We start from the raw sequence: 25,778 nt of genomic DNA on the forward strand, positions 1-25,778 counted from the left end.
CAGGGGGCTCCAAGCCGCAATCCTTCTTGGTAAGCCTCAATAGGTCTTGCAAAAAGATGGCCAATGTGCGGTCTAGTATGCTAGGCTTAATAAAAATAAAATAAGGGCTTCAAAATGGTGCTAATCTTTCTGGAAAGGTAAATCAGCGAGAGCTTTGAACGGAGCAAACCAGATCTAACAGAGTTTCAATGTTTTCGAGAACTAGGTTGTTGTTGCGAATCAGAAATAACATACTGGCTCAAACAGGCTAATGGCTTACCGATTATGCAGTTCTGGCCGATAGCGCTATTTGTTGTCTGATCCGATGACTGTCCTGTGTCCGATAAGCACATTCTCATTTCATTTTAGCATGCCATTCAATAAAAAAAAAGTACAAAATTATATGCAAATAAGTAACACTAATAATGCAATAAAAACGTAATTGTTGACTACAGTAGTGCGTTTAGAAGAAGAACCATGGGCTTAGGTGGAGAAAGATGAGATGAACAGTACGTGAGAGCGAGAGGAAAGAACAGAGGAAAAGGGATGAAAGGCGTCACAGAGAGGGATGGGAAGTGACAGAAAGAGTAGAACGGTATTGAGGGAAAGGAACACAAACGGGAATTGTGTGCACCCGCGCTAAAAGAAAACAAGCATTTGCAAGGCAAATAGGTCTCGCATTTGTGAGTTAGAGCTATTAACGTTGTAAATGGCAATTTCTTTTTTACCTACACGTTTTATTTTGAGTGAATGTATGTAGTGTGCAAAATCCCTTGGAAAGGTCCTGCACTTCGTAATAAATATATTGAAAAAGACGCAGTGTGGATTGTGTCAACAATTGCTTGGCACGTACCTCATGGGTGAAGTGTCGCCACACATGCACACCGTGGTGCTTTAATAATGCGAAACTCGTTAATAAAAGTAATGCTTACAGACTAAACAACGCGATCGGAGAATGTGAATCGGAATCCCGGCTTCTCTTCCATTTTCTGCACTACATGACTCACTATCCTGCATCTTGGTTATCGCCAAAACACTGGGAGGCAATGAAGTTTGCCAAGGGGGCGGTGGGCAGGGGGGTTTCGGGGGTACATGAAAATGTATTTATTGCCTAGTTGTCAAAGGTCGCCCGGTGCTATTAGTTTAAAGAGTGCAGATTTCATTAAGATATTAAGGAGTACTTTACTCGCATCTATGAGGAAATCGACATTAACTAAACAAAATGCCAGAGTGCGTGTCAGTTTTCACAGTGTTTTAAACAGTAGTTTCATTGCATTAATTTTTGTACTTACTCTTTTACACAGCATCCAAAGTAGGTTACCTAACCCCAAAGCCCTGAGTTGTTAAATGACCCATAGAAGGGAGTCTTTTACAGTTGAGCAAATGTGTCCAAATGTAGTTTTGGTAGTGCCATGGAATGATCAGCCAATGAGGTACTCGATGAGCAGTTATTTAACTACACGTTCAAAACGTACGGTAGTGTGGCTGTTGTTTGTTTGTACCCAACCACCTCTTTGAATGTGTTTATTAACACAAAGGTTTATCTACCAGACAGTGCTCACAGAAGGGCGACTAAAGCACAGAACAAAATGTATTCATTTATCCTGAGTGTGAAGGCACCCGGAAGGCTTAGGTGCCCGCCCGGAGAGGCTAGGGATACTAGCGCTTCTACAGACTCTGCCTTGCTCCTCTGCACCTACAGGGCACAGCACAGGTGAGGGGGATGAGGTTGGGGCATGCAGGAGTTGCCGGCAGATTTCCAGGTTATTGAAAGTGATGATTCTGACGTGAGGCAATGGAGACTGACTTTGTCTGTACCATTCTATTTTTCTACCATCTACCGGGCTCACTGTCATGTATCCATTCATCTCTCTTTGTTAGAGGTGCACAAGCCAATATATTAATTAGCAGGTAGAGCCAGCCGGAGAAGAGCCAAGAGTATACGAGCCAGTGGGCGAGACGTGAAAATGATTGTTATGTTAATCATACAGTAAACATGATGTAAATGTGCGATAATGTTTCTTCAGAATTCAAAAAAGTGCATTTCTTTAGCGCGTCACCTCAGTACACAAGATTATAGCACTGAATTGAGAGGAAGTTATTAAAAGTGCTTGTTTTAACTATGAGTTAAAACACTGCCGCTCCTCCTGCCCGACAACAATGCCATTTGTGAACTAAGAGGCGTCAGTTGCCATGCATACCCCGAATGTTGCCTAGAGTCTTATTATATATAGAGTAACATTAAAATCTAGTTCTTTAAACAAAAGAAGTTTTTGTACAGCACGCATCTTGAACGCGCATATTTCAAGGTGGCAATAATAAAGATGAAAACTGCCGACAGGCAAGAAAACACGAACGAGAGTGGGGGGGGAGGGGCAGGGGAGGTTGAAAAGTCACAGACTGAGGGAGGGGGCGATGGAGTGGGGAGACAGGGAAGAAAATAGTGTTAGGAGTAAAGGGGCCAATAGCCATGGAAAGATACAAATGAAGAATGAGGAGGGACTAACAAGCCTCAAACCAATCGGAAGACAGCCTTTAAGACAAAAGCCAATGGGCAGAGAGTGGGTGGAGCTTCCACGAACCTTCCACACTACAGTGTATACTGCATGCCTCGCAAAGCGATTGCAGCGCGAACGCTAGGCGAGACCTAAAAAAAGGACACGATTTGTCCGCGTGCGACGGCAAAAGTGAAAGCAGGCTGGCGAGTGGTGTGCGATGTGCGCGCACCATGACGAGAGAGGAAAGCCAGATGGAGCCTCTTCTCGTCATTGTGCGCGTAACCGCACGCTCTATGCCACCCGGTCGGACTTTTGAATGTCCACTCACTAAATGTCTCGCTAGAGCAGCGCATGCGCTGGCTCAGGTGAGACCTAAAAATGGCTTTGCCCTGTGTCCCTCAGAACCTGAGTATAGAACGTTTAAAAGCTACAATGGGTTCCATTGAAAGATGCAGGTTGCCTTGCGTAAAGGATGGTGCATAAGTAATACACCTACACATAATGACCAATAAATGGTCATTGGGCATATACAAACTAAGGGTTTGTGTTAAACAACATTAGGCACACACAAGACCACTGAATTAATTTGACCACACACACACACAACACAACATGTGATTACTTGGTATAGTTAAATCATACACCTAAGTTATCCAAGTATTTTTCTGGCGGTACACATGCAATATACAATAAAAAAAAAAAAAAAAGAGTGTCTTTGTGACATCAAGTTTACAAATATGTATGACAATACGAAAGACATTTAGCCTAAAACATAAAAAAGATGAAAAATTCAATGTAGAAAAGTCAGTTTTCTCATGTATATACAGTTCAACGTATAACCTTATTATCACTATTATCGATGCAGGATCTCACAATGCTCCTCAACAAGGATTTAAGGTGCTCTTGTTCAACAGGCCCAACTGGGTCTCTGTAGCCAGCCCACGCTCCATTGAGGTCGGACTGAACTTTTGACGTTGTACTGGTCCGGCAAACCAGATATCCACAGGTGCTTTCATGATTTGTGGTCCTATTTTCACTGAAATCTTTAAGATTGCATATCTCTAGTTCTACTGTTTGGATTTTTGTCATTTTGGTCTTGTTTTATTATGTAGGATGTTTCTTGTGTTGTGGTTTCACTTTAATACTGTCTGAAGTGCTGCGTAAATGCTTTACGCATTGCCACTAAGTTAAGCCAGACTACTCTGTGCCAAGCTATCAGAGTATTAAGCATCGGTTAATTTGGGGTCTACTTGTGCCTCACTGTGACAATGATTGTTGTTGCTGCTTAAGTAGGATGCCACCCCCCTCAATCAGTAACCCAATTTCTCAGAGGTGGTGTGAAGGCTTCTTCCAAGCACATATTTAGGACCATGCTTGCGATGCATTATCACATCGTCATACATCCACACACTTCCCCCCTATATATCTGAATAGCTCTTTGAATCTTATGCTGCCAGTGTCAAATTTTGTAAGGTCATTAGTAGATGACAGGCCTACCCACATCTCCGGCAACGTGTATCAGAGCCATACTTAAGAAAGCCAAGAAAAAACAACCATAATCTTACTGCAGCAGCAGGGCTGGCTCGCAAAACCCTGCCACTGCATCTCATTCCACAAGGACCCAGGACATGTGTCGAACAGACAGACTAACCAAGAAGAGAAATGGGAAGCTCACAATATGATACAACTGAGGGAGTTGAGGAGGAGACAGTTCACGCTTAGACCAGAGAGGACTGGGAGGCTTGGAGAGTACTTAATAGAAAGTAAGTGCTGTGAGGAGGAAGAGTGGCGAGGGGATAGTAGCACTTTTAAGTGCCAAATATTGGCAGGCAAAACACACTACTCCCAGTGGAAGCCAGTAGTTTAGGCAGATGGTGGGGGCAAGCCACACATGCACACATACATACATATATACTCACACTCACCCATCTACATGCACACTAACTCACTCCCATGCATCCACAAGCACGCCCACATACACCCACCATTCACAAGCACAGAGGAGTGCCCCCCCACCAAATAAGGTTGTAGGGGTCCTGACCCCCCCTCCACCTTTTTGCAAACATAAATAGTGTGTCAGGCTGAGCAAAGGTCATGCAACAAGCACTCTTTATGTTCAAGTCAGGCTGCCAGGCAGCTATACATGTGTTAAACGCACAGGCGTCTAGCTATCTGAACTAAACTTTGCTGGGGCGTGACCTCCCCAGGACTGAAATAAGCTTCGAGGTCCTCCCCGCCATGATGAGGTGGTGTGTCACAGATAGCCTTGAACCTGGGCACTTCACTTTTAGGTCTTGAATTGCCCAGGGCAGAGTGTCAATCAGTGACATCTTGCCATAAAGTGGGGTGGGGTCAGCAACTCTCTCTGACCCCACCCTACTCTGTGTTGAGTAAGAGATTCACTAGCTGACCGAAGGTCATCAGAGAAGACGCTAGTCCCAACCCTCTAGGTACCTCGGAGGCTTCCCTCCCCTACCTGAGATCATCCCTGCAGTCCAGGAATGAGAGAAAGAGAGAGAGCATAATATATTTGTGCATGCTTTGAATGGGTGTGTACATGTATATGTAGGGAGCGGTGTGGCCAGCGCCTAGAGCGGCTGACTCCAGAGAGCGGGGCTCACAGTTCGATCGCCGGTGGCAGCTCAGCATCATGGAACTCTGGGCAATAGCTCACTAAATCTCCCCGATGCCCCCCAGCGCCTGAATACCCTTAGGAGTGAGGAGTCCGCCGCGCTTCACAAAATGTGGAATTATGTGTTTTTTACTCCTTTAAAAACAGCGCAAGCATTGCTGCTATAGACATTGCAGGACTACATTCTACAGAAAAGTACATTGATTGCGGACATCAAAGTGATCCGATATGAAAACAGTGCAGCCAGGCACGGTGTCTCCAACTCCAAACTTCAAAGAGGGTGGCTTTGATAAGGAGTTTCGTAAGAGACCCTTCAGTGGCATGCGAGCAGAGGCTGTGCTCCGTGACGTCACACATTCCTGGAGCACTTGAAGCTGGGCTGTGATCATCACGAGTTCGCCCCGTCTAGCAGGGCTCACTCGTGGTTCAGGCACATGATGCGATGCCCGCTCCACTGCAGATGCAGGAGACCGGTTTCAGAGCAGCGAGGAAGCACCTACCGGTGAAGAGGGCGTGGTAATGGAGGCCCCTCTCCTTGTCCTGGTGAGAGCACACGTCAAACAAGTACGCCTTGATCGGCCCGTCGATGAAGTCAGCTGAGAAATCGAAGATCACCACCCCGAGCATGGTGATCACGATGGCCCACGTCCGCTTCTCCCTGGCGTTTTGTAAGATTGCTGCAACAAAAGAAAGCACACATTCAGCACACACCGCTCAGTAATGTTCTCTCGCAACTAGTTAACGGCGACTGCACGTTATGCCAAGCTGCTACAGTTCAATGGGTTAAAGTTGAGAATTCACGCGATCACCTAACAAAGTAATGCATTCTGGACGTTGCAGTCCTGGTTCACTTCAGGTGATCCACCTACACTAACACCCATGATATAATAGTGATTTGCAAAAGAAAAGCCAGGCACAGGAGCACTGTGACCTTAATCCGGGTGCCATCACAAGTGCTTACTTTCAGCTGGTGTTTGCCCGTGGGGCCCAGAGGCAATTATTTTTGGAGACCTGCACTTCATTTAACCCATCGGACACTTTGGGAGAGCAGGAGATGGAAAAACGCGGAAAGGGGAAAACAGGAGAAAGAGAAAGACTGAAAAACCGCTACAACCATACATTGTATTGTAATTGCATTTGTATAGCGCTTACTAGCCTTGACGAGGCGTCAAAGCGCTTTTTCGGCGAGTAGCACGCTACTCCGACACCCGTAGAGGATTAGTGTTGAATTAGTATAGTGAAACATGCAAGTACATTTTTAAGTGGTGGATAGGTTAGTCAGTTATTTGGAAGGATAGAAGAGGAAAAAAGGTTTGTATTTATATAGCGCTTGCTACCCCTGATAGATGTTGAAGCGCTTTTCTGGCGTGTAGCACGCTACTCCGGAACCCATAAAGGATTAGTGTTGAAAATTAGTATAGTGAAATATGAAGTAATTGGAGTGGTGGATATGCTATTCAGTTATTTGGATAGAGTAGGGTAGGTGGGGGATAGTAGAGGGAAAGAGGTTTGTATTTATATATCGCTTGCTACCCCTGATGGGGTTTTGAAGCGCTTTTTTGGCGAGTAGCACGCTACTCCGGAACCCATAAAGGATTAGTGTTGAAAATTAGTATAGTGAAATACGAAGTAATTGGAGTGGTGGATATGCTATTCAGTTATTTGGATAGAGTAGGGTAGGTGGGGGATAGTAGAGGGAAAGAGGTTTGTATTTATATAGCGCTTGCTACCCCTGATGGGGTTTTGAAGCGCTTTTTTGGCGAGTAGCACGCTACTCTGGAACCCATAAGGATTAGTGTTGAATTAGTATGGTGAAACATGAAATTAATTTGAGTTATTGGATTGAGAAGGGTTGGGGAGGGGTAGAAAAGGAAAAAAGGTTTGCATTTATATAGTGCTTGTAACCCTGATGGGGTGTTGAAACGCTTTATTGGCGAGTAGCACGCTTCTCTGGAACCCATAAAGGATTAGTGGTGAATTAGTATAGTAGAATATGGAATTCGAGAAGTGAACATGTTAGTCTGTTATTTTGATTGAAAAGGATAGTGGAGGGATAGAAGAGTGAAGAATTTCTTTTTTTTAGGTCATAGCAGAAGGAGGAGGCTTTTGGATGAGTAAAATGGGTTTTTGGAGGGGAAGAGTCAGAGGGAAGAGTTTAGAAAGGTTGTTTTGGGGGATCGTTAAAGAGGTGTCAGATGATGCAAGGAGAGGTAGAGTAGGAGAGAGTCTAGAAAGGGTTATTTTGGGGATCATAGTAGTGGTATGGGGTTTGGGATAAATGAGAGAGTGGATGTAAATGATATATTGATAGATGTATAGGGTGAGAGACAGGGTAGTGCATTGGAAAGAGTAGTATAAAGAAGTTGGGCTAGAAGATATATTGAGAGAAGCATAGGCTGAGAAATATGGTAGTGCATTGGAAATGCCAAATTAGAACAAAGTGATAAATATATAGATCCATAAGTACATTGAAAGTATATAGCTGCATAAAGGAGGTAAGGATAAGTAGATTAAAGATATTGATAGAGGTACAGGATGAGAAATAGGGTAGTGCATTGGATATGCATTTTCAGGAGAAAAGTAACAGACACACAGATCCAAGTACATGGAGGTACATAGATGCACAATGGAAGCAAGTACATGTAGACCAAAGCACTCACGAAAAGGGGAACACAACAGCGCACCGTGAAAGAAATACTCCCATCTTAATACTAGAAAAAAACATGCATTGAACTGCGCAAGCCCTCTCAGCACTCAAAGGCAAACAATTACCTGCTCAGCAAGAGGCAAATGGCTCAGCCTGGATGCAGCGCCTTACGCTCATTCCAAGGCAGCAGCAACCCAAGAACACCCATTTGCCAGAGGACTATACATCCCAAAAATGCGGTTCACTGACACCTTGACAGAATCAGGCCAGACTGTGATCCGTAGGAAGGTGGCCTGTGGAAGGAAAAGCCCTGCTCCCAGCACTCACGACAGGGCACAGAAACCCAGAGACAGCCCGGACAGAAACCCAGAGACAGCCAGGAGAGAAACCCAGAGACAGCCAGGAGAGAAAGCCAGAGACAGCCAGGAGAGAAAGCCAGAGACAGCCCGGACAGAAAGCCAGAGACAGCCCGGACAGAAAGCCAGAGACAGCCCGGAGAGGAACCCAGAGACAGCCCGGAGAGGAACCCAGGGACAGCACGGACAGAAACCCAGAGAGAGCACGGACAGAAACCCAGAGACAGCCCGTAGGGACAAACCAACTGGCCCAGCCCCGCAGGGAAGTGAGTGGCCTGCCCCATGCAGTCATACTAATGGAGCACGAAAGTCTCTGCCGCCAAACAATGGCACCTCACACAACTGAAGCCTGGCCAAAACAACTGTACAATCTGCTGTTACAGGAGCACCTGGGTAGGGAGGGTGGGGGGGCAAGGCAGTAGGATCTCCTCGAGCAGGACCCCTGCCTAGACACGGGCTCTTAAGTCGCAAACATACCCCAGCCGTGGCAAAATCACAGAAGCAGCAGGATCACCCGAGGGACCAGACACAAGTCACACTAACTATGGCAGGATAGGTATAGACCATCTGACAGGGACATACATGAAATAGGAAGGCTTAAGGGCATTGTCCCTTATAAAAAGTCTAAGATGCGGGAGGAGCTAGAGTTGGGCGGTGTGTTCATAGAGGCAGGCATCGCCAAGGTGAAGAAAACTTTACTTTGTAAGAACGGGAACATGGCGGTAGTAGCTTCAATCTAGGCCTTCTTACAAGGTATTGAGAACATCCTTTTATTTAGATTATCAAAGTAATCGCAAGTATTTATTTCACATCTAGGCTGCAGTACCGGTTGAAGTGATCATGCATGGCGTGGAACCCTCTGGTAGAGATTTATTAACACTAATATAATACACAGTGGACCCGATTCACAAAAGAAACAACAGTATGTGTAAAGATTTACACCTCTGCATCCTCCTGGATGTTATGTGACATCTTTAAGACTTGCTATTTCAACAATGTGGAATTGTGCAGGGCGGGATCCGAGATTCAGATATGATAAGACGAGTAAGAATTTGTGGTCGGTTGCTGGTTGAAAGATTTCACTTACAACGGAAGGGTCGCGAATAAAAAAGTCAAGTGTATTCCAAATAACCTGAGAGGGGGACGAGCAGCATCTTGAATCAGATTTGTTGATGTGTGTACTTCGTAGATAGGTTAGGTCAGACTAATCACAACACTCCATTGGAGCATTGTGATTGGCTTAGGGGTGGGAGCCTGACTGCCTGCTTCCGGTTCCGACCTGGAGTCGGATACAGGCAGCAGGAGAAAAGACGCGGGGCCAAGCGACAAGGTAAGTTTTAATTTTTAAAAAGCATCCCGTAAGCCCGAATACCCCATACTACCCGCACCCCCCCCCCCCCCCCCCAAAGGAGCCGTGCCGGCCACCCCGACTCACCAGGTATGATAGCATACATTATTGGTAGATTTCCAGTCAAGTAGCATAACCTTAATAGAGATGGTGAGCTAAAGATCAAGGCGTGATAAGTCTGTGGAAGAAACGTCAAGTGGAGGTCTGCCACCTGGGGTTACTACAGTCTTTTGCAGGGGTAAAACACTAACCATTTCCAGGGAGGTAAAAAAATAGTCAGACTGAGTTTCAGAATGCCAACAAACATACAAATTCGTGGGTGTTCACATACTTTACCAGACCAGACACTTTGTTCCTCCCTCTTTCCACCTCTTGTGCAGAAGTCACTCCTCTAGATTTATCTGCAGTTGTGGTGGAGATATCAGCAGCAGTAAAACCATTTACAACTGCTAGGATTCCTGGTAGGTATTAACGTAACTACTTTCAGCAGTACATTTGTTTGTGAATATAGCCCTTTGCGTTAATGTTTTTAAACAACCCAAGTTTAATTAAGATGTATTTTAAAGCATTAGTACTTCTTGGAAGTCAGAGATGTACCTTTTTAATGCTTGTTCTAGTCATCTGCATATGGTCATAAATTACTTTTTTTTTTTTTTCAGAATACCTTTTGATACTTGAAAACTACATATATAAAAGAGGTGGGTCTCGTTTAATTTTATTTTTCACCTGTTCTTACATATGATCAACCTCATACACTGAAGTCACTGCTGGTCATCACAAGTATCAAATAGTCCTAGGCCACTGAGATGACTTTCATCCGTTCACTACATTTCAGCCAACAGCAGTGAGCACTGCCATGTCTCATACTATACTATAAAATGTCAACCGACTGGTCCCACAATGAAGGCCACCTTGAGACATGGAACCAGTTTACAGCTCTAGTTTATTTATCGAGATCATGTGAAATCATTTATTCTGGTCTGAAAAAAAAACCTATGTTGAGGTGGAACTCCAAATACTGTACCACGGTCAGTGCACATATTAGAACTTTTCCTTTATTCCAACAGACTACTGCCTGTGACAATGAGGCAGCTGTAACATACATTACCTGCATCGATGAAGGTAGGACAAGATACAGGTACCATGGTGTTCTGAAATTAATTGGCAGATTTGCCTGGAAATTTCATCGTACTTCTGAAAATTTCACATTTCTCAGTCTGATGCATGAGTAGCTCTTCAAATCCAGGCTTTTATGTGCTTTCATGCATTTGGAATCCTGAATTTATAATGCTACGACTGGGACTAAAAGTGCCAGTAGAGAAAGTAAAGCCATAGACTAGAGCTAATCATACATAAATCTTGGAACGTTGAGAGTATATATATTATATTCACTGAAAAAAACCATAGGCTTCAGGCACGTTATAGTTAGAAATTAGCATTTAAAAAACCTTAGAAACATATTTAAACTTTACAGAAACACACAGTCACTGGATGATGTCATCGGTGATGTCATTTGAGATGTCATCAGTGATGTCACTGACCATGTCATGAGTGATGTAATATGTGACATCATCAGCAGTGCATTGTGGGGGCGCGAGTTATAGTTAGCTGAACTAACTATAACGGGGGAATTTCTATGGTTTTGTACGAGTGAAATGTCCAACTAACTATAATTTTCCCTAAAACCTATGGCTTTTTTTCCAGTGAATTTCTAAGGTTTTTTAAATGCTAATTTCTAACTATAACGTGCCTGAAACCTATGGTTTTTTCAGTGAATTTCAAAGGTTTTTTAAACGCTAGTTTTTAACTATGCCTACAGGAGGTAGGACGTGATGAAAGAAGAAAACTCACAGAAAGAAAAAAAAAGAAATGCAGAAAGAAGCAACAGAAGTCCACAAAGACGAAGAAAAGTGCAGGAAGAAGAAGAGATGTGCAGAAAGAACCAACAGAGGAGCAGAAAGTCCTCCTGTGCCCACAACTTTTTCAGACAGGTACTGGTGGTAACTGACTGACTAACCAGGCCTAGAGTCAGTGCTATGCTAAAAGACACTTAAAATACAGTGAAAACTCCTACATACACTAGGGAACACTATGTGTTGGGGTACCCCTGTAATTAGCATGACCTCCTCTGTAAGACCCTAGTACATAATAGGGCAGGGGGATTAAAACTACATCTTAAAACGCGCCACGGGGTGCTTTTGCACACTGGTGAAGGGAGGGGTGACGTGAGCAAACACCCAGGCTTTTGATCTTGGATTTAGGAGTCGGGTGTAGGTCCCAGGCATGTAGGCCTTGCAAGTGTGAAATTAACATTAGACAGATCGCCCAGAAGCATTATGTCGGGTTTTAACTCCATTGAGCCTGAGTCACAAGTGTTGCACCCAGGTTGCCACTTTCTCCATGCATGATTCCAGATCCGAGGGAGAGTTGTGCAGATGGTTTAGAGATACTACCAACTGAGTATCATCTGCGTAGCGAACAACCAGTAGCAAAATGCAACCTTCCACTTGCAATGAATCATTATAATGATTAATCATGAATTTAATTGTAAGATCATCCATTCGTGATCATTTTAAAGGTGTTGAACCAGTTTATGGTGACATTTTTATTTATGTGGTAATAGCTTAAAGACTGGCCTGCCTTTTGATAACTACATTGCATTTAACTGTGTCTAGTGTATGTAGGGGTATGTTAGGAGTGAGTAACCAAAGAAATTTCAACCTACCATCATGTATAGAATTGTAAATTAATGCACAGCATTAAGTAGCAGGCATAATAAAGCACTTTTCCTTTTCACAAGTATAAGCACTGGCTGCAGAATCATTTACAGAGTGTCACAAAAGTTAGCTGTGTTGTGCATATCATTTCATGGAATCAGGCTGTTTAGCTCTGAATCGGAAAGGAACAGTCCTGTCTTTTCAAAGAAAAGAATCAGTCCTCCCCCCTTAAGAAGCCTCACTCCTGACTGTGCAGGGAATCTGCCTACTCTTTGGTATGGAGTGAGTATTCAATTCTTTATAGAAATTCTATCTCAGAAGCACGGGTGCTGCAGGTGATCAAGGAGGGTTATCAAACAGACTTCCTCTCTACCCCCTCCCAGTAAGAGGTCTCAAGACAACACAGTTAGAACTGAAATGTCCTCTGTATGGTAATGGAAGTGCACCCATGCCTTGAGTGCCCAACTGTACTGGTGGCTGGATTCCCAATGCTGATTTTTGTTGTCATAGGCAAACACAGAATATGGATGTGCACCATGACATAGGCCTGTCTCACAGATTTAGGTCTTATTGGACCAGGAGGGGTGCCCAAAGCGCTACCCTCACAGTGGTGGTAGGCTGCTGCCTTCATTAGGAGTTATGCAGCATAAGGGTGGTGGTGGCAGCATACTGCATAGTGATTACTAGGAGTGAACAGGTAATTTTTAACCTGTGTCAATGGAGTGAGGCCTACAAGATAACTTAATTTTACAGTTACGCTGCTGTGTGCTTAATTTAGCCTAGGCCTACATCGGTTTGTTGTGAAGTTCTGTGCAACGCAGGAGCTGTGTATCTGCGCTTGGTGCTGTGTGCCTGGGAAGGGTACAATACAGGAATAATGCTGTACTGAGCAGTGCGCGCATGGTGAGTGCATGTCCTGAGTGTATGTGCACTCATGAGTGGTACAATACATAGAGGATGCAGTGCTGTGCAGTGCATGCATGTTAAATGCATTTGCTGGATGTACGTGGTCTTATGAGTGATACAATACATTAAGGATTCAGTGATGTGAAGTGTCTGTAGGTTGTATACATGCACTATGTGTATGTGTGCTTGTGGATAGAGCAAAACACATGAAGTTCCATTTTGGGAGACCCAGGCCTCCATAGTGAAATATGGAAAGGACAAAGAAATCCCCCCCAGACAGATTTTTGTATTGCTGCCTTTCCAGGCCTCGAAAAATCATAGAAATGTTACTAGAACTGGAAGTCTAGTACTTGAATAATCTATGCGACCTAACTGTAATGTACTTGACAGGTAAGCTAGTCTCAAATTGTGTGATCCTAGGCAAATATTTTATTTTACAGAGCAGCCTTTTTCTTCATCATCACATTAGACACCACATTCAAATAGGTGAGTTCAGCATTTCTGCATTACAAAAAAAACTATGTTGTTTGATTAAATAAATGAAAAGTTTTTTCCATGTATAAAACTAATCTAGCCCACACGTAGGTTGCACATGATCCCTGACTTGCCTCTTAGCAAACTAATAGCGCTGCCATCAGCGCAGGGGCAGGAGTGTTTGAAAAGTCACTTTTAATAAATATATTACTAAAAGATTATGGGGTAGTCCTCTGTCATTTACAGACAGTAAAGTTCCCATTGAAATGGCCAAAATCGTTCCCACTAACATGCAGTTTTACTGATAAAACTATTTAGTGTATAAACAATAATCTGAAAATTGGGTTTCAGCAAATCTATTTGTCATTTGTACATCACCAGGTAAAGTGTACTGGTTTATTTTTATCCTAGTAAAATATTTTATCACACAAATACAAAAAAATTGACTTTTATAACTACTAAAATATATTTTGAAATGTTTGTACAGTTCACTTAGCCATTTAAATGTGTGTTAGAAAATAAAATGACACCCTAAAGTCTTTCATTTCACACTCTTTGCGTGGCATGTCAGGCAGTTCACTTATAAAATCCTGGAACTCAGCAGACCGAGAAAAAAAAGTAATTGTACAGATGTGAACTGACTTCTGACATCTATTGCTGAACACAGAGCAAATGTGACAAGATAAAAACAAGCTTTAAAAGCATCTTTATTACTCCTTCACTTTCTGAATGAACAGTACACCTGTTCTTTGTCAGCTAACCAGAACGGGCGAGTAGGCCCTAAATATTGCTCACCCTGATAAAATCTGGCTTGCCATGGCGAGTGGGTGAGTAGATATCTCAAGGCCTGATTTCTTTTAGCTCAGTGCAACACTTATAGAAAAGGGGAGAGCCAGGCTTCCCCTGTACACTTTAAAGGGTACTCTTTGATTCAGTTAAAGGTCAATCAATCAGGGGCTTTTAAACCACGCCACTCGCCCATGAAGGTCTCAAGGCGCTAGGAGGGGGGTGCAGCTCTGGGTCAGCTGAAAGGCCAGGAATTGAGGCTTTTCCTGAAGGATTGCGGGGTAGGGGAGCGTCTGGTGTTGACTGGGAGCTCGTTCCAGGCCTTGGCTACGACACAGGAGAAGGCTCTTCCACCTGCTCTGGTTCGGAGAATGCGCAGGGTCTCTGCTAGGGTGAGGTTGGCTGAGTGGAGGTTTCTTTAGGGTACGTGGAAAGAGATTCTTTTGTTGAGGTATTTGGATCCGGTTTGGATCCGATGTTGTGGAGGGATTTGTAGGCATGGGTGAGTAGCTGGAAGGTTACCCTCTTCTCGACGGGGAGCCGATGTCGTCGGTGGCGCTGAGGAGGACGGTCTCAGTGCTGTGGTTCCTGCGGAATCCAGACTAGGAGGAGTTGAGGATGGTGTTCTCTTTGATGAAGGTGGCCAGCTGGGCGTTGACGAATTTCTCAGTGACTTTGGCTGCGAAGGGAAGGAGAGAGATAGGCTGGTAGTTTTTCAGGTCACAAGGAATGGGCCTGGGCAAATCCCAGGAAGGAGATGGGGCAGATAAGAGAATAATAAAGAGTAGGGCTGGAGCCCTGGGCTAACCTTTTGATACAGATATCACTCTGGCTGACATCCAGGTGTGAATTCTAGTCACTCCCATGGCCTTTGTTGTGGGGCTATCAGCTTTGGAGCCGTTCCTGCTGCGACAGTCAGCTTTTCAGTGGAAGAGAGCTCTGGAGTGGACAATTCAAAAGAAGCAAACACCCAACATAAAACTTCAAGACTCATATCCTAAATCACATTCGGTGTCAGGAAATGGACTATAAGGGGTGTTTGAGTCCCCCAAAATAGTCATCTGCCAAGCAGCCAGATGGGCTATGGGAGGAGGTAAGCTCTGCAACACTTCCGCTTGTCACCAGGACTGGGGTGGCCATGGTATGCTAGTTTCCAAGCTGGGTGAGAGGACAGCACCATGGGAAGTCACAACCACATGCCCTGGAGCAAAAGCACCAGCCTGCTTGCAAAGGCCAGTGTGGGCTGTAAGGAAGAGGAGAATGTTGGAGGGAGCGAGGTCCAGTGGAGAGCCCCATCGAGGCGACTCCCTTTGCGAGGTGTGAGGAGACATCTGCTGCACAGATTGGGTCATTACCTGTGTGGAGGGCAAAGTCGGCAACACCTGTATGCCAGAGAGGGGCCTGTATGAATTGAGAAGTGTGTAACACTGGACCAATTGGGCCAGAGCCCACGCGTAGTGCCAAGCCAGCAGCCGCCTATGCCTGAAAGAGCTGCTGTGCAAAGACTGCCATGCAGTTAGGACCGTAAACCAGTATGTCAGGAGGAGCCACGGCCAAGGAGCTCACTGTGTGGATCAGGCAAGAGCCTGTGTATTGTGAGAATACAGTGACCCCGTATGCAAGAGGGAGGTCACTTGGAGCATCAAGAACAGTGACCTGATCGGTAACCCCGACTGGAGAAATGAGGACGCCATGGGAGCACCTGCGTACCATCACCCAGAAAAGAGATATGGGTCAGGATTATAGCAACAACCCCCACTGTGAGACGGATGGTGTACTTACCCCGCAGGAGGAACTGTAAAGACCCTCTGGCCACTTCAGGAGAGCAACCATGTCTGCGGAGCTCTGCACATGCCGAGTGCTGCCCTCCGGGGCCGCATGCGCAAACTCACTGCTACCACTCCAAGCGATCAATGTTTCACGCCTCCTGGTGCGGGTAAGACTGATTTCAGGCCCGTCAGCCCCAGGGGAACTTGCTGCTAGTTAGTGTTGTGCCGCACGAACACTGACGACTTTAAATTAGAGTCAAGGTGGACACTTAAGACTCGGACTACTAGTGGGGCATACCCTGGATGTTACCAACAGTGAATAGGGAATAACCACTATCACTAGAGGGAGTGGGAAAGGGAATCACCAGAAAACACTAAAGCCCAACTCATGGGAGGGGGGGGGGGGGGATTGTGTGATTATTTGTGAATTTTGTATTTTTCCTTTTTGTTGGTTAGCAGTAGAAATAAAGTACTTCTCTTTTTTTTCATAAAAGAGAGTATTAGAGCTGTCCACTGTCCTGTATCCACCTCCCTACGGAGAGAACCTTGGACTGCTTGACCACATTACTACTAAGAGTCCAGCACAGAGGGTGTACTTGGCTTAGCTGCTCAGGATCCATAGTAGGTTGGGCCCTGGGACATCGGGTATAAAAGGTCTCAACCGCCCCCCCCGGTTCAGCCCAGTAGCCCCTGCGTGCCCAGAGGCCCTCTGAAAGGGGGTCTGACAAACAACATGGGTCAGCATTCATAAACACTATTCATGACTTGCAAATAGAGAGGAAAGGAGCCCGGTATCTATTCCACTCTTTCTGGTCCCCAAGCTAATGGGGAATTTACGATGGTGATAGATGAAGTTTCAGTAACAATAAAGAGGATACCATTCAACAAAGAGACACTTTAGAAAACCACTCAGTTGATAGCAGCAACCAGTTTCTTGGTAATAGTGGATGTGATGAAAGAATACATTCAAATTCCCATAACTTCAATGCATCAAAAGTACCTGAGAGTTTGTGATCAGAACAAGTGCTTCCTATTTCCTATCCTCCCATTTGGGCTCAAGTCAGCACAGTAGTTCTGCTTCACCTTCACGGATGAAGCATCTATCTATATTTAGACAACTGGCTCCTACATCCTCCATAACAACCACAAGCAAAGAATGGTCTGGGGGCAATACAGGAATGTCTAATTCAACATGGATTCTTGAAAGAATTATCAGACTGAGATATACAAGGACGGAGCTTTATTGTAGTGAGGTTCAGGACAGAACTGAATATGGTATTTCTACTGGATTACACATAATAGCTGCCATTTATCATCAGGTTTTGTTTTGATCATATTGAAGATGTCATAAGCCCCAGCAAGGATGGTCCCGAAGCTGCAAGACATATGAATCTTCATGTTCCAGCAGTCCTACATTCACACGTATCCTTAGTTCTTCACATAAACAATTTCCGGTTGAAACTCTGATTAATAGATCAAGTAAAACAGTCCTTGCAGTTGTGACTAGATGTGAAAAATTTGAATAAGGCCTTCCTGTCCATGCAGGGACCCTTGTTTCATAATAATAGATGCAAGTTATTTTGGATGCAGGGCCTTTTATTAATACTAGTCAACACAAGGGAGATGGTTTCTTCCAGGTAGGCTTAACTCACCCAACCGAAAACAGAAGATGGTAGAATTCAGAGCATTAAAAAGATTCAATGCGGTCAATTCAGGGGAAAGTGTCCCAGTAAGATCATACAATATGATAGCAGTTTCCTGAATCATCGAGAGGAGAATTGCAACAGAGAATTGGGTCCTATAGCCACGCAGATATATTCATAGGCAGAAAGACATCCGTTGTCCCTGAAGTCGATGTATATGAGGAGAGTAGACAACAACGAGGCAGGTCACCTCAGCAGGTATTTTTTCCCCAACACTGGTGAAGAGGTATCTTTCTCTTCTGGTTTTTCAAGTGATATACAAAAAAGTACAGGACCCTGTTTTTAGATCTGTTTGTAACCAAAAGAATGCTCAATATCTACATTTTTGCTCATGGTTTTCGGAAATGGAAGATGGGTAGTAGATGCCTTATCAAACGGGTTGTCTCAGAAGTTTCTGCCAGATTTTCCCTCTTTCCCATTGATATCAAGGTTGTTGCAGAGGATCAGGGAAGGAAGTCAGGTTCTATTCTAGCTATGGAGATCATGGTTCCCATTTGTTCTGTCCCTAGCATTGAAATCCCCGTGGTGTCTTTCTTTGAATCCATTGCCCCTGCAAGACAGTCTTCTTTCACTTCCTGTCCCAAAGCATTAATTTCTTTCAGTTAGGAAGTTCAAAAGAAGGGGCTGATGCGGAAAAATCTACTACCTCATTTAGGTAATAACACTTCAAAAAGTATGTAAATCTTCTACATTCAAATCTTATTTCATGCACTAAAGTAACTTTCAGAAATGGCATGTTGAAAAATCGGTCTCACTTAAACTGTAATACCTCAATGATTCTCTAATTCTTATCACACTGAGTTGCAATACCCTGGGAAAATTTGGCAGACCTTAGCTTCACATTTAGAGAAAAGTGTTTTCTTCGGATTGGCCAAATATTAAAGCTTTGACCCCATGTGGATAGTCCTTTACTTCTTCTCGGCTAAAATGCAGTTCACAAATATTTTCTAGGAGTACTATTTCTTATCCTACTTCTGGAAATTCACGAAAGCCATATAGCTGCACCTAATGCAAAGATATATACCATGGGTGGACATCAGAGACTTTATTAATTGGGTCCCTAATTTGGTCTGGCGTTGACCGTGACCTTTTGTGTTTATTAAAAGTCTACCTCTCTCTCTGTATTGGCTGGCTTCACTGTGAGTGACAGCATTCTGCTCATTCACAAGGGGCATATTTTTAAGACCAAAAACAATTTCTGCTTTTGCCAATGTTTGTTAGAATGGTGAGGGCCCGGCAGCTCACACACCAATTAGGTTTTACAAGAACCATGCCAAAACAAGTCACACATTGACAAACTAAAAAGCTGACCACCAATTTCAGACCTACTGGCTTTGCCAATGCTCGTTTATTTTGGTTTCCCATAATCTTATTGAAACTGGTTACACTGATTTTCCATTATGAATATTTTTGGGGAATACTAGCACGCATCAACACATCTTACTATTGATGCTGCAAAGAAATGATACCTGAAATTTTACAACAATTTAGTGAAATGTTTTTTTTTCTGCTTTCATTCTTTATCAACATTTTCTTACACACACAAAGAATCATCAATCTTGCTTTCAAGCTTCTGCATCAAATCAGAGAGCATTCTGGGAGCATAATAAGTAGCCTCATATTGCTAAAATTTGAAAACGTGTGTACACATTTTTATACTGGAACCACTGTCAGTAGTGCAGTCGGAGCTTACAACATTTACTTAGAGCGCTGACCCTAATGCTTTCAATGAATGAACCATAAATACATGTTTGAACAGCATTAACGTATGGACAAATAAATTTACTTTAACTGCAGACCGTGCCCTTCCCTGATCCATAATAGGATACTGCAAACTGGCAGCCAAAGGGTTTGTGCTGCAGGGGGTTTGGCCTACTTGTCCCAAGGACAAAATACACATGAAAACGTGTTCCCCTTGACCCCAAACAGTATGTCCTGGGCGTCGGGCTATAGGAATTCCACATCCCTGCTACCCACCCATCCTTCCCATGACTTCCGGTCTTTGTTTGCTGTAGTTTTGGTCAGACAGGAGTATACTGGGTAAGCAAAGTCCTTTATGGCACCCAGAATGGGGAGCCATGAGGATTTGGATGGAGGCATTTCCTGTTGTTCTGGTGGATTACCTGAAAGTAATGACTGATAGAAAGACTTTAGCACTAAGAGTGACGAAGAGTACCTGTAAGCGATATGGGATAATAATGACTGTCTACCACAAGAACATTACAGTGCTCAATTTCAATCTCAAAGAGAAAAATTAATAATCCAGGTGTTTTGAAGAATCTATGGACTTTGCATAGGAGTTACCCAGACATATCTGTACTTGCTGCAAAAGAAACAAAGAATGCCTGATTTCTAATGGGTCCGAGTGCAGAAGGCAGTCCTGCCAAGTACCATGCACCAGGCGCTAGATTAATGCATTTCAGTGTGGTACTCCGCATTACTGCACTGAAATGCACTGTCACGCCTATGCAACTGAGTCCTGGAGTCACTGGAGTACTGCTTAACAGACTTAAGCGTGCACGAGCTGTTCCAGGCTTGGGCTAGGCTAAGACTGCAGGCAGGCTCACACTCACTGCTTAGTGCTACATTTGTATCAATTTTGTGATTCCCCGCGGCCCCACGCCTGACGTCAGAGGGCCTAGGCAGGTTGTGTGACATATGCCGGCGCCGCAGGGGACGTCACATCCTGCTGCTGCAGCGGGGAGTTTAGTCGGTTGTGGAAGAAGGCGGCTTGCAGCTACTGGTTTGCGGGTGGCGCAGCAAATTAGAAACACCACTGATAGTATGTCACTTTTCTAATAATAGTAGAGATGGTTGTCTGTGCTAATGCCAGAGTAAAGTAAGTTGACTAAAATTGGCAAGTATACATTCTCGAATTTATCACAAGAACATGATGTCACCTATTTAAATACTGCTTCTTAATCATCCAAATAGCAGAACAGTCCCCTTACCAGATGTCGCCCCAACGCACCCTTGAACCACTGATATACATACAGACGTCAGAGCGCGGTCTGCCCGCCATGCCCTGTGGTGCAGCCCAGGTAGGGGACATGAACCAGTGACCACAAGGCTCCTGCTTACACTGCCTGCAAGCGAGAGAGCTCACTGAACTGTAAACACGGAGGCTGCGCCTGAGCCTGGTGGGATGAAGGAGGGGGGGGGGGGGGGGTGTTACACGAAATGAGGGCTTACCCCAGGCAGCACACATGATCACCCAAGGTAAGAGTCATCTACCTCCACACTTGACCAGGGCATACACCTCAAGTAGTGCACACCTTCACCTCATGTTTACGCCCCCATCGATGGTCACGCGATTCCCTGCATCTTTCCTAAAAGCAACCGTGGATTTATAACATGGTATTGAAGGTTGGTGTGCATCGGAGTCTTTTATACTGTCAGCGAAGTCAGTGAACACCTGCCCTAAACGTTGTTGTCTCCGTCTGTAGTCTGAAAAGGTTACATCAATGGTTCGTAACTTTTTGATTGTTATAAACCCCCACTAAATTACTACTGGTAGCTAGAGATCCTGGCTTCAGCAGTCAATCTGAACCTTAAAACAATATTCAAAATACAGAAATACTTATGCATCAAATAGATACAACAAATATTACATCATTTATTTAATTCACAAACAAACCCCATTCCCCCCAAAAACTAAATTTTAAAGGGCTGGTTGACGTTATTCCTTGTAATCCTCTTTGTGTTATGTATCATTTCCTAGGCTGATTTACACATGTATGATTTATTGCATCTGCATTATGTGAAGTAGTGTGCTCCGACACCTTATATTGTATGAGTAGCGCTATGATGGGCACTGGTGGAGCATGATAGTGAGAGAATCTGTGGAGAAAGTGGTCATTGTAGCACTGGACGCCACCAGAGCTAATGTCGGTCGTGAGAGAGTAAGTCAGTGATGTCTGTCATTGCTGTTTGAGAGTGACAGCATACCAATGGGGTAGAACTGTAACTTCTAAGTTGTGATGAAAGGTGATTAAGTAGCCAAGTTACAATGGCCTTGCAATTTTACAATGACTGTTCGGAGAAACCAATGAATTTTATAAAATGTCAATGGTACTGCAAGCAGCTCAGCTGTAGTGGTCAAAGGAGGTGTAAAATCATGGGCGATGATGTGGGGAGGATGTGCAATGGACTTCACTGCTTGGTTTTGCTCACGAGACAGTGTCACATATATTTGGTCATTGAATGTCACTCCTAAGTACACTGAAATCATGAATGAATCTGAAACCTTGGCAGCTACGAGGAGGAGTTAAGTGAACAACACCTAACAGCTGTGACAGACTGTAAGGTCGGCAAAGCTATTAGTAAAGAATGTGCCACGTCAGTTGCCACTCCTGTTCTCCATCCACACGGTTGTATCACTTAGAAATACAATTGCGCATATCTCTATATACATTTCCAAAGTTACGAATACCTGAAGCAAAGGGCTGTTTATGTTTACAAGTTGCTCGTGGCAGAAGAAATAATCACATTAAAAAAAGCCAACGCTGATCTTTCTGGAACCCACATGGTTACGATGTTTGCCTAATCCGACTATTGGGGAAACACACGTGGATATTTGTGCCTATCGCACTAAAATCTACATGTTCCAGAAAATACCCCTGATAAATTCCGAAACGTTTGACTTACCAAAATTAAACGTAGAGTGCAAACTTTATTGAACCCCGTATTTACGGGGGTGAGATGAACATTACACCAGTTATAATTGCAATCCCTGCGCAAGGAGCACACAAACAGATCTCCTAAAGACATAAGGACCCTGATTGTGTACTTCTGTCCTGCTCTGTACTTTAGCTCCCAATAAAAGCAGAACGGCTGTCCAATACAGAGATGATCACTGTGGTGCTAAATGCCCCCCGCCCCCACCAAACACACCACACCAAAGGTATAGAAGCATTATATCAATACTGCTGATCAAAAGATAAACAAATTAAAATTACTTATCTGAGGGTACAAAAGGCAAGAAATAATATGTGAAACTTGTTGCCATACTTAGTTCTTTCTGTGCCATCGGCAAGGCTTGAATACGTTAATAACTCCCTACTGTCCAACTCCTTTTGCGGGCGTGTGTGGTTTGATTAGTCATAAGGTAGACTTCAGAAGGGTCCGGAGTAGGGAACACACACCTGTGCCTAGTGTAAAGCTCACGTACCATAGGTTAACTTGCTGACTAGAGAGCTAATGTACGTCTGACATGGACACCGTTATCCCACCTGGCTCTCTCCCTGGTATAACGTTGCATTCTGGGACCTCTAGTTTCTCTTATTGCATGAGATGGCGCGGGCTAAACTTGAAAAGAGCTAGTCTCGGACTGGGGAACTGGTAACACATACCAGAGACAACATGGAGAATCATGCGCTTGGAAGAGTAATACACCCAAACTGTGGCAGCAAGTCTGCAGGTGTCACGCGCACAATACCGCGAGTTAACTCACTCACGTCTAACACACTAAACTCTGAACATTGCTGCCCGTTAATCCACAACTAGCAGTAATACCGTCCATATCGCTTTACCTGCACTGTCTGGGACTCATGGAAACGAGGCTACGCTTGCAGGTGTGGCCTGCGCTGGGGGAGTCTGCTCACCTGACACCACGGTGTCGCCGTTGAGGTACAGGGCCGTCCCAAGCACCATCATGATCCCAAGGGCGAGAATGTAGGGCCGCCGGCGGCCCCACGGGGAGCGGCAGTGGTCGCTGGCGGAGCCCGCCACGGGCTGCAGCACGAAGCCCAGCACGGGGCTGATGAACCAGACCAGGCTGTAGAGGCTGCGCGGCAGGCCCACGCTCAGCAGCACCGGCATGACGTACGAGGCCTCCACCGCGTAGCAGAACTCCCGGCCGAACATGAGCATGCTGTGCATGACCAGCCGGCCCGTGGGCCTGCGGGGCGGCTCCTGCTCCCCCGGGGTGCGCTTCAGGTCTGCGTCGCTCGGCTTCTTGGGCAGACCGGACATGCCGCGAACCTCGTAGGCCAGGGCCGGCTGCTCGGTTTCCTTGGGGAGAGTCATGGTAGGCGGCCGAGCGGGAGCGTGCGGAGCTCACATGTGAGGAAGGGGGTCTCCTGACTCACCCTGGCGGAGCTGGTCTGAGAGGAGTGGCGCCCTCCAGCTCTTTCTGCGCCCGAGACATCATAAGTTGTGGAAAGCTTCACAAATCCTGTGTCGGGGCTCATTAAAGATGGATTTTAGCAGGGGCCTGCCTGCGGTGCTCCACCCTTGAATGAAGTTAACTGTTTTAGGATTGTACTTATAGAAAACATCAACTCCGTAAACCATGTAAAACAGACACGTTTCAAAGACTGAAATCAGGGCGGTCTCTTTAACTTTCTGCGGCCGTTCACACTGTGGAGGTTTTCACAAGAGATTTGAATTAAAAGGACACACAACATATCCACGATGTTTCTTCAAAAGCATCCGAAACTGTTAGCAAATACTATACAAAATATTAACGGAGACCATCATGTATGAGGGCGCTAATAAATCAAATGTTATGTACATAATTTAGCTAGCTGACAAGTGCATTAAAACAGAATGGGGACAAATGGGTAAGTTTAACAGAATAAGAAATCATGTAACTGTTTTGTTGGGTTTCACCTACTTGTGACTGTATGTAAAAATACAATGCACACATATAAAATAAAACATACACGCATGTTAAAGTAGCCAGTGAGAAATTCATTGTTCTGGAATTAAAGCGCTTTTGAGTGGTGTAAACCCTTCAGATGTCTCTGTTTATAACTAGAGGGTCATTCACTTGAATTCTGATTGGTGCACTAGGGAATAGTGACGTGCCTTTATAATACCATTAGGTCCCAGCATGTGATAGAGAGCAACGCAAGTCATGAGTTTAAAGAAGGTATTACACTCCATATGAGACAGGTTGTCACAGTTCAAAAAATATTGCACAAACGAAATGATGGGCTGCACATAGAATAAGAAAGGCTGCTACAAAATGTGTAAAAAGATTAAATATTTAAGCGTTTGCACTGCTTTCAAAAGTTGTATTTTTACTAAGAAACAATCAGACTGTAACTAGTACAAGCGTTGTTTAATAGTAAGTAAATAATTGATTGTTTTTGATTAGTTAAAACCATTACAAAAATACAAATTCGTAAACATCTATATTAAAACCGGTAGAAATACGTTTCTAAAAACTGAAGGATCTCCGGTATAAGAGAGGCCCTTATTCGCGTTGTACTGGAGACAGTTTAATGTCTGTACTCAATTCAATTCAATTCAAGAATCTTTATTCGGTGATTAAAAAACACCATAAAAGCACACATACATATACATAGATAAAACGGCATTAAATATTAGTCAAGATCCTTGTGCATAAATAACAATAAAATACTAACATACAAGGCTGTAAATTTAAAACAGGGAGTCACAAGTCTTTTAATCCTCTCCCCTCGTCTTCCTTAGTCGGACCGCAACCTTGATAAAATTCATAACACAACACAAGGTTAGCGGGTCAGAAGCTTTTTGCAAGTAGATTAGTGCATCTCTGGCATGTTCCAGGTGGGCCTTTTTTAGGATGTCTACTAGGAATCTACGCCTGGGCATTGAATAATAGGGACAGAGCAAAGTAAAATGAAGGGAGTCCTGCGGAGACCGATTGTCGCAGCCGCAGGGTCCCTTCTGCTCGATTGACATGGTAAAACCTGCTGGCGAGGCCAACATAAAAGGAAGTAGGCTCAGTCTGAAACGGCACATAAGAAATCTGTCCTGTGTATTGTGTACAAGATACAGGTAGGGCTCCATACCCTCCACACTCTTCACCAAAGTATGAGCCCTTATTGACTTTTTTTCCCCTTCAGCCAGAGCACGGCATTGGGTTTTCCGCTCTAGGAAAATTTCCCCTACTTGTTTCTTGTGCTGTGCTGAAATGGTGGTGGGGTTCTTGAAGAGGTTTCCAAACCCTAGTTCCTCAAGAGTGTTTCTCACA

The 25,778-nt window shown here is 44.3% G+C and overlaps 1 protein-coding gene across 1 annotated transcript in view; it reads right to left on the reverse strand.

The window, feature by feature from the left end:
- The window catches only part of SLC45A2 (solute carrier family 45 member 2), a 227,067-nt gene extending 202,992 nt beyond the window's left edge, over positions 1-24,075 (reverse strand). Inside the window, exons 1-2 of the mRNA XM_085630828.1 lie at positions 23,419-24,075; positions 5,610-5,786 (exon numbers count right to left, since the gene is read on the reverse strand). Of these exons, the coding sequence (XP_085486954.1) occupies positions 5,610-5,786; positions 23,419-23,842 (601 nt within the window). The 5' untranslated portion in view covers positions 23,843-24,075. The remainder of the gene's footprint in view (positions 1-5,609; positions 5,787-23,418) is intronic.
- Positions 24,076-25,778: the final 1,703 nt, after the last annotated feature.

This window comes from Triturus cristatus, chromosome 2_1, assembly GCF_964204655.1.
Source record: "Triturus cristatus chromosome 2_1, aTriCri1.1, whole genome shotgun sequence".
NCBI lineage: Eukaryota > Metazoa > Chordata > Amphibia > Caudata > Salamandridae > Triturus > Triturus cristatus.